The 14,410-nt window shown below is 49.4% G+C and overlaps 2 protein-coding genes across 12 annotated transcripts in view; one reads left to right on the top strand and one right to left on the bottom strand.

The window, feature by feature from the left end:
- Nucleotides 1-116: 116 nt before the first annotated feature.
- Nucleotides 117-14,410, bottom strand: part of LRRC36 (leucine rich repeat containing 36) — a 66,794-nt gene continuing 52,500 nt past the window's right edge. For 3 of the 5 annotated variants that reach the window (XM_023638654.2, XM_070262994.1, XM_070262995.1), the window contains 3 exons: nucleotides 11,410-11,524; nucleotides 9,071-9,237; nucleotides 117-1,061 (listed from right to left, as the gene is read on the bottom strand). In XM_023638654.2, coding sequence (XP_023494422.1) covers nucleotides 1,054-1,061; nucleotides 9,071-9,237; nucleotides 11,410-11,524 — 290 coding nt within the window. In that variant the 3' untranslated portion in view covers nucleotides 117-1,053. Of the gene's footprint in view, nucleotides 1,062-8,899; nucleotides 9,238-11,409; nucleotides 11,525-14,410 lie in introns of those variants that run through there. The other 2 variants (XM_023638653.2, XM_023638656.2) reach the window with 1 other exon arrangement.
- TPPP3 (tubulin polymerization promoting protein family member 3) lies at nucleotides 885-4,538 on the top strand. Of its 7 annotated transcripts, none has more exons than XM_070263029.1 (6): nucleotides 885-1,024; nucleotides 1,337-1,397; nucleotides 3,258-3,323; nucleotides 3,402-3,595; nucleotides 3,710-3,863; nucleotides 3,979-4,538. In XM_070263029.1, the coding sequence occupies exons 4-6, from the start codon at nucleotides 3,408-3,410 to the stop codon at nucleotides 4,165-4,167; spliced, it is 531 nt and encodes a 176-aa protein (XP_070119130.1). In that variant the 5' UTR covers nucleotides 885-1,024; nucleotides 1,337-1,397; nucleotides 3,258-3,323; nucleotides 3,402-3,407; the 3' UTR covers nucleotides 4,168-4,538. The 7 variants fall into 7 exon arrangements, with proteins under 7 accessions (XP_070119130.1, XP_070119129.1, XP_001496480.2 ...); XM_070263025.1 differs by having other exon boundaries at nucleotides 891-1,024; nucleotides 3,212-3,323; XM_070263026.1 differs by having other exon boundaries at nucleotides 891-1,024; nucleotides 1,337-1,401.

Here is a 14,410-nt window from a genome sequence, read left to right as displayed (position 1 = left end):
GCCCTCCTGGAACCGGACCGTTACCAGTCGGCCTAACGGCAGAGGCTAGTGTAGGCCTCTGAACAGTGGGTGGCCACGCAGATTGTCATATGGAGGTACACGAGGACCCGAGGTGCTCAGGTACGGGGCTCCTGGTTAGGAAAGGTCCTGGAAGGCTGCCTGGAGGAGCACTTGAAGACAGAGTTTGAGCTTGGAGACATAAGGGGAAACACACTTTGGGCTCCCGGGAGGCAGCAGCGAGAGCACAGACTGCGAGGGCAACACCGGGATGGAGTGGGAATAGAGGAGGACGCAGACCCGGGAGGTCCAGGAGCTTTTCCCTGGCGGCAGGATCGCCGTGGGTGTACCAGGCTTCTGGGGTTAGGCACTCGTGATTTGCTCATTGTACCTTCTCTCCCCCAGTGCTCCAGAGTTGTGACCTGGGGATGCCACACGTTCATTGGAGACCTGTGATCTTGAGCCAGCTCTAGACCCTACTGTCACTAAGGGAAGGGATTTTCCTGCTCCTCTCTGTCCCCGCCCCCCCTCCCCGCCAGCTCCCCAAAAGCCTTCGGTTGCGGCTCTGGGAAGCTGGATCCCCTGGAGGTGGGGGTCTGCTTTGGACTTTGGGCGGTGCCTAGGATAGGGGGCTCTTTTCTCGTTAGGGGGTCCATCCAAGGACGTCCAGAACTGCAGAGAGCTGGTCTCAGCCGCGAAGGCCGCAGAGCAGCCCTGAGAGCAGCGCGATGAGTTTATCACAGCAGCTCCGCCCCCGCGGAGCGTGGAGAGGGTGGGGTCCGGTGGGTGGAGCCAGCGTGACCTTGGTCACTCTCCCGCCGAGACAGCCCCGGGGGTGGGACTGGCCGTCTCTATGGAGACCGAGAAACAGGGGATAATACGGTGGAACCGCCCGGGCTGCAGTCCCGCCCCAGAGCCGGCAGGGAGCAGAGCTGCGGAGCCGCCTGGTCTCCAGCGTCCGTCGGTCCATTCTTTTCGTCCTGTCCGTCGAACGCGCATTGCAGGAGCAGCCACGAAGTAGAAGCCGGTAGGAGACCCCGGCGCCGACCACCCTAATCAGTATCCTGCACAATAAGGAAGCGGGTGGGGTGGGAGCAGCCTGGAAGGGGTCCCAACCTCGGATGGTACCGAGCTGAGGACGCCAGCTGAGCGGCCCTGCCCTGGGCCCAAGCGTTCCACCCCCACCCCCACCTCCTTGTCCGGCTGATTGATGACTCCAGCTGTCCCAGCGGGAGCGAGCGGGTGGCCCCAGTTCACGGGCCTGGCCGCTCCATCCATGGCCTGCGACCTGGTGCCACTTGATCAGCCCCCAGATTATCAAAAATCCATCTTCCCACAGACAGGAGTGAGCACTGGATGCAGGATCCTGCCAGTCCCCTGGGACATGCATCCTGTGGCATGCAAGTACACCTGGACTTTACCCTTGATGAACCAAGGGCTGGGTCTCCTGGTCCCTGGTGGGAGGTTGCAGTGTAGGGAAGGGGAAGCAGAGTACAAGGTGGTCTGGGATTGTGGGCCCACAGAGTCGCTACAGTGTAGGAGCTGTGGGTGCTCCCAGTCTCAGAAACTGCAACTTAGGGATGGGTGAGTGTGGTCACTGGGGGAGAGTTTTCAGTGTTAAGGCCAGCAGTAGTGGAAGGGGGGTAGTCGGGCAGGGGCTTAGGCTGTGGTCACTGGAGGCGCTAGCATATAAGGCGGAGATAGAAGATGATTCTGAGGACATGACTGAGGGTGTGGTCAGGAGGCTGCAATGGAGGAGGTGGGTGTGCTCAGCATGGTACCTGGGAGTCTGGAAATGCAAGTCTGTGTGTGTGGACACTTGGGGGCTTCAGTGCAGGGCTGAGAGTATAGCCAGAAGGCTGTGGGTGTGTGGACACAGGGGGTGTGTGGGGCTGTGGTCAGGGGCTGCAGGTGTGTGGAGAGGGGGAGAGTTGTGAGGCTCTGGTCGGGGCTGTGAGTGTGTGGATAGAAGTGGCTGCAGTGCAGCCCTGAGGGTGTGGTCAGGGAGGCCTCAGTACAAGGCTGTATTACATGGAGGGAGTTTCAGTGCAGGGCTTCGAGTGTGGTCAGGGGACTGCAGTGGGGGCTTTGGGGTGTGGGGGGTATCCTATAGTGCAGAGCTGACGGAATTATTGGGGGGCCTCAGTACAGGGCTGTTAGTATATGAGTGTGGGGTGCATGCTGAGGGAATGGTCTTGGCCCTCAGTCCCAGAGCTGCAGGTGTGGTCAGAGGATTGCAGTGGGGGCTGTGGGTGGGGGGGCACTTCACTGCAGGGCTGTGGGTGTGGTCAGGGAGGTCTGAGTACCAGGTTAAGGGTGTGGTCAGGAGGAATAAGGGTGTGGAGGGCCAGGGCTGAGCGCATACAGCTGTGGGAGTGTGGACTGGCATGGCAGTGCTCAGGGTGTGGCCGGGGTCCTCCATGGAGGGCTGAAGGTGCAGACACTGGGGAAGTGTGCTTCAGTGCAGGGCGTAGGTGTGAGGATTACAGAGCAAGGCCACAGTCCCTGAGCACTGCCCTCACCAACATGCCTCTGGGGGCTCATAATTCTACAACCCCCACCCAGGCTAGCCCCCTAATCTCCTGTTCCTCCTAAACTTCATAGACTGGGAGGTTACAGCCCCAATGGTTGGCAAGGGGCCAGAAAGCCATGGTTGTGCCCTAGGCACTGGGAGTGCTGGTGTGCCCCACCCCTGGGCCCCTGTTCCCCAGCCCAGCCCAGCCAAGCAACACTGGGAGCTTCTCCCTGAGCCGCCCTGACACCATCCTGCCCTTAGCAACATCTCCAAGCAGCACCACCCTCCCTTAGCAACTGTCTCCAAGCTTCACAAACTGTGGCGAGGCCAGCCTCAAGTTCCCGCTCCCCTCATGTTTTTGTTTAACAGCAAATAGTAACAAGGTCCCTGCTGGGCCAGCTGCACCCCTGCCTAGGGCATACACCCCTGCCTGTGCTCTGGCTTCCTTCTCAGCCTAGGCTGGATCTGGCTGGGTCCTCATGACCCTGACCTACTCTGCCACCCTCACTTCCACCCAAGCAGGCCTTGTGCCAGGGTCAGACAAAGCCATGGCCCCAGCTGCTGCCCTCACAGTCTTTCTGGACAGTGCCACTCTGTTCCCAGCCTGGTGTGGGCATCATGATTTCATCTTCTGAACTCCACTCAGAGCCAAGGCTGGCATGAAGTGACAGGACCTTTCCTCTTGGGGCTCTTCCCCAGGCTTCTGGCACCCAGGGAGACACTGAGTGTTGGCTCCTCTCCCCAGGCTCCGTCTCCAACTCTGAGGATATGTGGCAGAAGTGCCCACAACTCAGACCTTGCAGGTTTTGAGGTAGAGGCAGTGATGTCTGGTGCCTTGGGGATGGGAGGGGCAGCTTGACTGAGAGATGACCGAGGTGGGTCCCTACAGGGTGGCATGGCAGCGAGCACAGATGTGGCTGGACTGGAGGAAAGCTTCCGCAAGTTTGCCATCCACGGTGACCCCAAGGCCAGTGGGCAAGAGATGAATGGCAAGAACTGGGCCAAGCTGTGCAAGGACTGCAAGGTGGCTGATGGAAAGGCCGTGACAGGGACTGATGTCGACATCGTCTTCTCCAAAGTCAAGTGAGCCCCAGGCAGTCTCTGCTTCTCATGTTCCCAGAAGGTGGGGAATTGGGGGGCTGGAACCAGGGGGATATGGAGAAGGGAGAAAACTCATGGTGCTCACATATCTGGCAGGGGGAAGTCGGCTCGGGTCATTAACTATGAGGAGTTCAAGAAGGCCCTAGAAGAGCTGGCAACCAAGCGATTCAAGGGGAAGAGCAAGGAGGAGGCTTTCGATGCCATCTGCCAGCTGGTGGCAGGCAAGGAACCAGCCAATGTGGGCGTCACTGTAAGTGCCTTGCTGGTCTTGGGAGGCTACTGAGGGGAACGTGGGGAATTTTGGTCGGGGGTGGAAGGGCTGGGCTCTCTAACCCGGTGCCCCTGGGGGAACTCTGTCCAAACAGAAAGCAAAAACAGGGGGTGCTGTGGAACGGCTGACCGACACCAGCAAGTACACAGGCTCCCACAAGGAGCGCTTTGATGAGAGCGGCAAGGGCAAGGGCATTGCTGGGCGGCAGGACATCCTGGATGACAGTGGCTATGTGAGTGCCTACAAGAATGCAGGCACCTATGATGCCAAGGTGAAGAAGTGAGGCCTGGGAAGGCCCCCCAGCGCGGCTGCCCCCGCCAGAGGCTCAGGCCTGGGCCTAAGGGACATGTGGAGCAAGAGAGCCCGGTCCCCTTCCTGCTGGACCTGCCACCCAGCGCTTCCTGCACAGCCCCACAGGGCCAGCCCACCAGGCCTCTGACCCAGACTGCTCTGCATCCCCTTCCCCTTCCTCTTTCCTCCCTGACTTCTGTCCTTTTGTCCGTCTGGGGAGAGTCTGTGCCTATAGCCTCACCGCCTGAACCTAGCCCTGGGCGTGGCTAACCCCTGCCTGCTTGCCTCATATTTAAGCTGCTGCTCTGGCCAAGTGCCTAATTCTTACCTAGACCTCAATAAAGATAGCTTTTTTTACCAGTATAGCCTGGTCATGTATATGATGACAGGGGTAATGACATTCACACCCCACTGACCCCTCAGAGTCGTCACCCCCCTGCGTGTCACACTCTGCTGATCCTTCCACTGGAAGCCTTGCCCAGAAAAAGACACACATCAGGCCCCTTCCATCAACACAGAGCCAGGATGCCTGAAGATGCTCCTGAGGGAAATCCAAAGCCTGTTACCTCAGCCCTGACCCAGAGTCCTAACAGCACAGCTTGCCTTCCTGCAGTTCGGATGTCAGTCTTGGCCTCTCCACTTTTACAGCAGGAGGAGGGATAAGACAGCAGACTTGGCTTGGGCCAAGCATTGGCAGGGACCCAGTGCCAGGCCTCGGCTCTAAGACTACTGACAGGCCCCAGCTCCAGGGGGCTACCAAGGCGAGTCATCTGAGGCTCCAGCTCAGAATATCAGAAAACGCAGGACCAGGAAGAACCTCAGAGAATACATAGTACAACTCCCTCATTTTATAGCTGAGGAAACTGAGGCCCAAAGAGTGAAGGGGTTTCTTCAGAATAGAGGCCAGAACCATGCTCTTGCCTCCCAGGCCAGGCTCTTTCTAACACAGCAAGCCCCAACACGATTTCCAAAACTGGGGCTGGATGGCCAGTGATAGAGCCTGGCACCCAACACTAGCCTTTGGCAGGTGAACAGGGCGTCCAACAGTGAAGGGGCCTCTTCTTGCTGATTCCCTTCCATCTGTTCAATATCATGGGTTGGGAGGAAGGTATGGGCTTCTCTGGTCCTGGGAACTCCTGGGAGTTTCTGGATCAACCTTTTCTCCTCTCTGAGGCTCTGGGTATTAGGCTAGAGCTATTCCCAAGCCCAAGGCTTTGGGACCAACTCTCCTCCTTTCCTACTGACAAGCAGGCTGGATGGGATTTAAGGCCTGCTTAGGAGAGGGCAGCTACCACGGGTGCTAGAAAAGGCTTAAAAGGCACATGCTTATAAATATCTTCTTTCCTGCCCCCAGATAACAAGGTAAGGCAGCACAACTGTTTATTTCCTCATCCCACAGGCTCTTCTGGAATGTTCCTGCCCCAGGTGGCCCCAGAGTCCTTTAAGCCCAAATTCACTTGGAGTGGAGGTATAGAGGAATAGTGTGGCTCGGGACAGGGATGCTGAGGAGGTGAGGTGGGAATAAGAGGGTAGAGATCAGCATTGGCCACAGCAGAGCCTTGCCTAACAGCTGACAGCTGTGGGCTCCTCCTGACTCTGCTGACTATATCACCTTGCACTGCCCAGGGAAGAATTTCAGAGAGCTCTACCTCTCCTACCAGCAATCAGTAAGAGGAACGATTCCTCCAACCTTGAGGAATTTGTTTAAATTGCAAGCTTACTTAAATGAGCATAATAGGAGTGAAACTCAAATCCTTCTGGCTTTCACTTACTTAAAATATCCTCAGAGTGAAAAAAATTTAAATGTATTGCAAATTGGTCCAGGATATTAAGCCATTAAGCTGCAAGTGAGAGTACCATCCAATGTGTAGGGGAGCAGTGGCTCAGCCCCCTGTGACTAGCCACATGTCTTAGAGGAACCCGGAGAGAGAACTGGGTGAGCCCCAAAACTCCACCTCATAAGATAAAGCCCCCTCTTCTTCCTGAAAGTGGTTATGGAGCCTGAGGGAAATCAAGGCCTGTGCAGAGCCAGGAAGACCCTTAAAGACTGATGGGTCTAGCAGAATGTGGTACATGGCAGCAGCTGACCAAACAATGCCAGTTTAGGCCTTCAGTTATCACTGCTCTACCCTCCGTAGCCTCCTCATGGTAGAAAACCAGGTGGGCAAGGAAAAGAGGTTAGGAGGGATAGAGTCATTAAACCCTCTCTGTATAGCTGGCAGGAAGGCCAAACCTGTCAGAGTGGCCCCGCCCTCCTTTTGGGCACAGAACTTCCCTGAGGGCCCAGTCTCCATCCCAGCCCTGCTTCTTTCCTTCTCTCAGGAAGTGGGAGTGTCAGGCCTCAGGTAAGGAATTCCTCTCCACTTGTTTTCCACTTGCTTCAGGGGCCTTCTACCTCCGTGTTGAGCCCACTTAGCTGCATAGGGCAACAACTCTTTGGCCCTTCCCTAACGTCACCAATCCCTACCCCTGCCCTCTGGACCAAGGGCCACACAGGGAAAATCACAGAGTCGACTTCCCCAGGAGTGGCCAGCAACCCCTAGAGAGGTGCCTTGCCTGGGACAGTGACAATAGAAAATCAGGTAGAAGGTGACTCAGTCTGGGTCAGGCACTTTGCTTCTCCTTAGAGGTACCCTGAATAGGTTCAGGGACCAGCATTATCAGATGTTCATAGGGGAAGGAGGGGAGGGCTGGAGTTGTAGAAAGAAGTGCATTATTTCTCCCCCAATGGTCTATTCAATAAGTTGGCCTGTGCACTGGGCTGGGACTCTGAAATATGACAACTCAGGGCTGCAAGGCTACTGGCTGAGGCTACCCTTCCTGTGCAAGGCTTAGGCTCTTTGGAGGCCTAGGCTCACTGAGCCTTAAAGGCTCCATGGGGCCAAGACAGGCCCAGGAAAGTAGGGGTGGGGGGACTGTTTTTACCAACATTTCCACAGAGCAAGAGCTCACTCTAGCTCCCTCAGAGCCATGCAGCTCAAAGAAACTTATGGCTCCTCTGTACATCCTCCTTTTGGGAACCCACGTAAAATCCAGAAGTCTGTGGATTTTATTTATAGCTTGGAAATGTGTGATCTTGGTTGTGATCTTCATGTCTCATTATTATGGCAATAGCTCTCCTTCCCTGCACAGCACCTGGGTCAGGGGAGCAAAGAAGTGTCTAATCTTTCTGCCTGCCTCTCTCTCTGACATGACCCTGAAGATAAAGAGAAGTACAACATAGCATTAAGTCGTCAGTCCTTTCCCCTCTACACACTCTCTGGTAACATTAGCTACCTGGGGGACTCTGAAGCAGAGACATACCTAAAGCCACTTTCATTATCTTTTCCCATTGATTTTTAAATGCCCAATCAATCAGGATTAAAGAAAGATTGTGCTTCATGTCTGAAATACAGGGTACTTATGTGTAAAGTGGATGCTGAGCCCAAAGCTAACATTCAGAAGCTGCATCTCTGGTCTGGCCTGCACCAGCCTTCTCTCTCATCTCTTCAGCTCCTCTCTGGTTGTCCCCACTCTACAAGGCTGTCAATCCATTCTTCTTACAGAGAAAGCTTCTCAAACACAAATGTTCCACTCCTCTGCCTTCCCAATCTAAAATCTTCAAGGAGCTGTGCAATCTAGCTCCTGCTTATCTCCTCTCAGCCCCTCAGTTCCCTGAACTGACCATGTTCCCTCCCATTTCATGGCCTTTGCACATGCTGTTTCTCTCTGCAGCTCTCCCCATTGCCTCTGTCCTTGGCTGTATCCTTTGCCTAGTTACCTCCTATTCATTCTTCAGGTCTCAGTTGAAAGATCATTTCTTTTTTTTTTTTAAGATTTTATTTTTTCCTTTTTCTCCCCAAAGCCCCTGGTACATAGTTGTATATTTTTAGTTGTGGGTCCTTCTAGTTGTGGCATGTGGGATGGCACCTCAGCATGGCTTGATGAGCGGTGCCATGTGTGTGCCCAGGATCCGAACCAGCGAAACCCCAGGCCACCGAAGCAGAGAGCACGAACTTAACTACTTGGCCACAGGGCTGGCCCTGAAAGATCATTTCTTTAGGGGGCATTTTTCTGCACCACACCTTCCAAGCTAGGATTATCTACTGTCACGGCACCATCACTCACATCTTCCCTGCCCTGTGATCCTTCGGGGGCTCCAGACTCTTCTATTCTGCACTCTTGGCCTAGGAGGCTCTGCATCCCCTCTACCTGCTACCATTGTACTCATTCTACATATTTCCACTCAAATGAGTCCTCACTGATGCCTTCTCCAATTCCCCAGAGTAGGAATCAACTGCTTTCTCTCTCTTTCCAGGGTATCTTTAGGCTTTTATTTAGATATGTTTAGTACCAATGCCAAGTTTGAGCTCCATCACACAAGTTTGTGCTTTTCTCCCTGACTAAATTGTTGGCTGCTCCAGGGCAGACATCAGACCTTGTCACCTTTTCACTATGGTGGGAAGAAACTCAAAACATGTTTGATGAACCAATCTATATGGATTCACTGAAATTCTAACACAAAACACACCCAGCCATGGATGTTCTTTTTAAACCTCCTACCACAGAATTTCAAGTGATACTTGGGAAAAATGTCTAGTGTTTTTTCCTTTTTGACATTTTCAGCCAAATGTTTCTATGTGACATGATGCCTAGGACTAAGTGCCAACTATATCTGTGGGCAGAAGAAAAGAATGACTTGATGGGAGGAGATAGAAATAAAAAGAAGGACCAATACACTGTAATCAGAATAAGATTTTTTTTCTTAATCTTGTGAGTAAATACCACCATATTGGTGGAAATGACACTGAGAGGCCCCTGGGGCCAAGAGGGAAGCTATAGAGAAGGTGTTCAGTACTAGCTCCATAAACTAGGCTCTGGGACAGAATCTGAGACGCTCTGTATTAGATACTGACCCGTGTCATGTGCCACTGGTGAGGAGGAAGACAGCGTGCTTTTCCCAAAGGGTGACGATCTTCCCAAGTGATGACTCTTCTCAGGAGGCAGGAGTGCTTTCCCAGAATAACCTTTTTGCTCTTTATTCAGCTGCTGCAGCAGATACTCATTAGTTACCACCAGGGATCTAAGGCAGAGGGGGAAAAGGCAGTCATGAATCATAAAAGCAAAGTAGATGCCATTAAGACCTGAAATGTTTGCTAAAGACAAATGTAAAGTGAAGTAACATCTTTAAATAGAACGAACTGTCCGATTTATGAGTGGGTTATTTTAAAAGCAGGCAGACAGTTTCTTTCTTCATTACAGTTCTGTTTGATTATGTTCCAGACTGAATGTAGCAATAACATAGTTCACATTTCGTATGGTGATTGTTCTGTTCTTTCCAAAGCACTTTCATGAGGAGGTGAGTAGAAGCACTGGGAGATTGACACCTGACCAGGCCTTCAATTTTTATCCCCAAATCTTAACTTCTACTTCTTCTAAACTATCCTGCCTCTGCAGTTAACTAGTGGTGCTAGTTAGGACTGTGTTCTTGGACTCTGTATTACCATGTAACGTTGAAAGCCATCAGAGACTGGCCAAGAAAAAAAAAATGATGCATGCACAATGCTATTCACTGCAACTCTCTCTGTAATGGCAAAATACAGTCAACGTAAATGTTCCTCAATAGAGGACTAGCTAAACAAACACACAGTGGAGTCCTACACAGTTATAAAAAGGAATGAGAACTAACTCCATACACCACTGTGAACTGATTTCTAAGATACAATGTTAAAGCAACATTATGCCTCTTTTTATATAATAGAAGGAGAATACAAATACACACCCACACCTACAGTGGAAGGCTAGTGGGAGGGAAGGAAAGGATATAGGAGACAGGTAAGGAAGCTAGATTTGTCTGAATTTATCTTATTTTGTAGATTTGACTTTGAGACCATGTAAATGTTTTACATAATTATAAAACAAGATTAAATAAATATAATAAAAAATTTCCCTATGTATCAAAAGCAAAATGAAACAAATTGAACCTGAATTGATGGTTTAACAACACACAAGAGAATTATTTCAAGTTACTTTAAAATATAGTGATTTGACTGTACGTCTCTAAAGAGATATACCCTAATGTTCTCAAAGCGTGGTTCCCGGACTAGCAGCAACAGCAGCATCTGGAAACTTACTAGAAATGCAGATTCTCAGTTCCCAACCCAGATCCGCTGAATCAGAAACTCTCGGGGTGGGGCCCAGCAATCTGCATTTCAACAAGTTTTTCAGGTGATTCTGATGCACACCCGAGTTCGAGAACCCTGACTTTATGCTACTTGCTCTACTTTTGTATAGGTTTGAAATAATTAAAATGAAAAATTTAGAAAAAGCCATCCAGAATGGGTCTGAGTCTAATCCGCTGAATATGAAGCTATTATAAGGAAAATCAGGAAGTGAAGTTGGGGGCTGAAGGTTTGGGGATGGGGTTCTTGTATTTAAACTTCACTGCAAGACCTAGCAAAGGTGTTTGACAAATCAGTGTCAAGGGCTTCTCTAAATGAACCAATAGTCTCGAGGCCCCTTCTGAATTGTCTAGCCTGCATCCTGAGGGTACTATTCTTTGAAGAGGCGGATGCTATTGGGCTCCTCTGAAGGGGACACGAACATTGAATTCTTTCCTTATCACTCTAAGTGCTCAACGTCTCTTCTGTGACCAGTAGCAGGCAGGCATTTTCCAGAAAAGCCACATGGCTGATTTTAGGGGCACATAGTGACCAGGGAAAGCTAGCTGACTCAAACAAGCGTCCTGTTGGACTCAGTGAGAAACTACTTATTATTGAGGTATTGCAACCCACGAATGCCAGCAAAGACATCTAGTCCCATTTGTCCTGGAAAGCAGTACTTTGATCCCTGAGCTAACTGTCCTAGATATGGGAGGTTTACACACAGAATGGAATTAATTTGAAAAGTATATAGGGGCCAGCCTGGTGGCATAGTGGTTAAGTTCGCATGCTCCGTTTTGGTGGCCCAGGGTTTGCAGGTTCAGATCCTGGGTGCGGACTTACACACTGCTCATCAAGCCATACTGTCTTGGCGTCCCATATACAAAGTAGAGGAAGACTGGCATAGATGCTAGCTCAGCGACCATCTTCCTCAAGCAAAACGAAAAAGATTAGCAACAGATGTTAGTTCAGGGCCAATCTTCCCCGCAAAAGAAAAGAAAAGTATATAGATATTAACTTGCCAACTAAAACAAAGGTGATAAAGGAAAGTAAACATCTGCTTCCAGAAGCCAGCTGGATAGACCCACTCCTACCTCTGACTTTCATGGAGAAGGGCCACTGTCTCCTCCAGCTTTTTCAGCTGGGCAAGCTCCTGGTGCAGGCAAGTCACCTGCATGTTCAGCTGTTGGTTTTTGCGTAGAAGATCATCTAAAAAAGGTAGAGTAGTCAGAGTTGTGCAGGATTCCCACTGGCTGGTGTTTGAGCAGCTTAGGTAGTCAGGCAGACATCTTGAAGAATTGGGGGCCCCAGTGCGCCCACCACCACACTCCAATCACCATTCCCTCCCTTAGAGATAGCAGATATGGTGGCAAGAATACGGGGTTTAGCAACAGGGAGATCTGAATTAAAATTCAACCACTTAATATTTGCACATTAGCTCATTTTTCTGTTTCACTAGACCTAATAACCCTGCCCCATAGCACTGTTAGAAGGATTCATTAAGACACCCGTCCTCACTTAGCACGGGCAGTCAACAAAGGTTAGGTCTCTTCGTATCTCCATTTTAGTTTGTGAATGTATGTCCTTCACTCTCTATGAAGTACTGAAAACATCTGCAACTGTGTCTGGCACATAGTAATAGCTCAATGAGTGCTTGCAGAAACTGAATTTGTAGCCAAGATACTCATACCTACTTCCCCAAATACGTTACCACTGCCTGCAATAACGAGGCAGGTAAAGACACAGAAACTTTGGTGCTAAGGAAGTAAGTCTTCTAGAACAGGACTTCTTCAACTTTAGTATGCTTACGAATCATCTGGAGATCTTGTTAAAAAAAGGATTCAGATTCAGTAGGTCTGAGGTGAGGCCCAATATTGTACATGTCTAACAAGCTCCCAGGTGACGCTAATGTTGCTGATCTGTGCATCACACTTTGAGTAGCAAGGTTCTAGAAGGTGGAAAATAGGGCTGCAACAGCGGTATTTATCACTGGTAAGTTGATTGAAAGTAGGTATCTAATGAACAAACACCTACTTATTTTCAGAATAGGTAAGCAGAGATGCCTTGATTATTCAGGCATTATCTGTTGTAAGAATCAGATAGTGATGAGATTCAACTCTGGAAATTCAGTGTTGACTTCAAATCAACCTTCTCGTATAAATCCAAACATCCATAACGTTTGCTTAGGGGTGGTAAGCTAGAGGTTTAAAGTCAAGGGTAGACTTTATCTAAAATACTATCCTAAATTATGCCAATAATAAAGCAGTATGAATCAAGACTTCAATGGGATATTATTTTTCACTTATCACAATGGCAAAAAGTAAAAAAATACCAAGTGTGGACAAGGGTGGAGTGAAAAGGGCATTCAAATATACTCATTGATGATGTGAGTGTAAACTGAAACAACCTTTCTTAGGAGTGATTTGGCAATGTGTAACAAAAGACTCAAAAATGACCACATCTGGGGCTGGCCCGGTAGCGCAGAGGTTAAGTTCACACGTTCTGCTTCTTAGCGGCCCGGGGTTCACCAGTTTGGATCCTGGGTGTGGACACAGCACTGCTTGGCACGCCATACTGTGGTAGGCATCCCACATATAAAGTAGAGGAAGATGGGCATGGGTGTTAGCTCAGGGCCAGGCTTCCTCAGTAAAAAGAAGAAGACTGGTAGTAGTTAGCTCAGGGATATAATCTTCCTCAAAAAAAAAAAAAAAAAGACCACATCTTTTGACCCACTAATTCTACTTCTAGGAATGTCTCCTAGGAAAATAGTCTGAAATGTACACAAAGATTTATGTACATAGATATTAACAGCCACATTATTTATCATAGTATAAATATTAGGACTCTCGGCTCCATGAGAAGGGAAGAAAGACAATCCCAGAGAAGGATTTTCACTCTAGGGTCTTTTTTTCCATTTCAGGTTTTTTTTTTTTTTTTTTTTAAGATTTTATTTTTTCCTTTTTCTCCCCAAAGCCCCCCCGGTACATAGCTGTGTATTCTTCGTTGTGGGTTCTTCTAGCTGTGGCATGTGGGACGCTGCCTCAGCGTGGTCTGATGAGCAGTGCCATGTCCGCGCCCAGGATTCGAACCAACGAAACACTGGGCCGCCTGCAGCGGAGCGCGCGAACTTAACCACTCGGCCACGGGGCCAGCCCCCATTTCAGGTTTTTTTAATGTTTGGAAATTCTTTAGAATTATTGGGGCCGGCCCGGTGGCACAGTGGTTAAGTTTGCACGTTCCGTTCTCGGCGACCCAGGGTTCACTGGTTCAGATCCTGGGTGCAGACATGGCACCGCTTGGCATGCCATGCTGTGGTAGGCATCCCACATATAAAGCAGAGGAAGATGGGCATGGATGTTAGCTCAGGGCCAATCTTCCTCAGCAAAAAGAGGAGGATTAGCAGTAGTTAGCTCAGAGCTAATCTTCCTCAAAAAAAAAAGCAGAATTATTTATAATATGATAAATAATAGGAGCTTTATCTATAATAGCTAACATTAAAAACGACTATATAGAGGACTAGATAGATAAATATGGTATAATTATGTAATATCATAGGAAATGCCTGTACTATTAAATTAATAACATTAAGATATAGAAATCAGATTGGCCTAGAGTGAAGAGTTGGGGAAACTGACTGCTCAAGGGTCTGAGGGAACTTTCTGGAGTAAAGAAATGTTCTGTATTTTGTTAGGGATGGAATTAAATGAGTGTATATTTTTGTCAAAACTTATCAAACTTAAAATGTATGCATTTTGTTGTATATAAACTTTTTTCAAAAACTCAAGACACGAATTTTAATTTTGAGTTAAAAATATATGTTTAGGCTTATGGTGAAAGAAACTATACCAAAATACTAATGGTAGTCATTGCTGTGTCATGGGGTAATATTTTCTTCGTACTTTTCAAACTTTCTATAAAGAACACAATCTTCTTCTATAATCAGAAAAATCAAGTGTCATTCTCAAAAATAATGACAATAAGGGGCTGGCCCCGTGGCCGAGTGGTTAAGTCCGCGCGCTCTGCTGCAGGCAGCCCAGTGTTTCGTTGGTTCGAATCCTGGGCGCGGACATGGCACTGCTCATCAAACCACGCTGA

Source organism: Equus caballus, chromosome 3 (genome assembly GCF_041296265.1).
Source record: "Equus caballus isolate H_3958 breed thoroughbred chromosome 3, TB-T2T, whole genome shotgun sequence".
NCBI lineage: Eukaryota > Metazoa > Chordata > Mammalia > Perissodactyla > Equidae > Equus > Equus caballus.
The sequence above is the reverse complement of the archived record's forward strand: the minus strand, read 5'-3'. Positions and strand labels throughout refer to the sequence as shown.

Excerpts from the sequence above, each read along its gene's own strand:
- TPPP3 (XM_070263025.1), top strand. The coding sequence starts at position 1,354 with ATGCAGGATCCTGCCAGTCCCCTGGGACATGCATCCTGTGGCAT. Across the intron at positions 1,398-3,211 it reads GGACATGCATCCTGTGGCAT|GCTTCTGGCACCCAGGGAGA; the intron begins GCAAGTACACCT and ends GCTCTTCCCCAG. Across the intron at positions 3,596-3,709 it reads ATCGTCTTCTCCAAAGTCAA|GGGGAAGTCGGCTCGGGTCA; the intron begins GTGAGCCCCAGG and ends CATATCTGGCAG.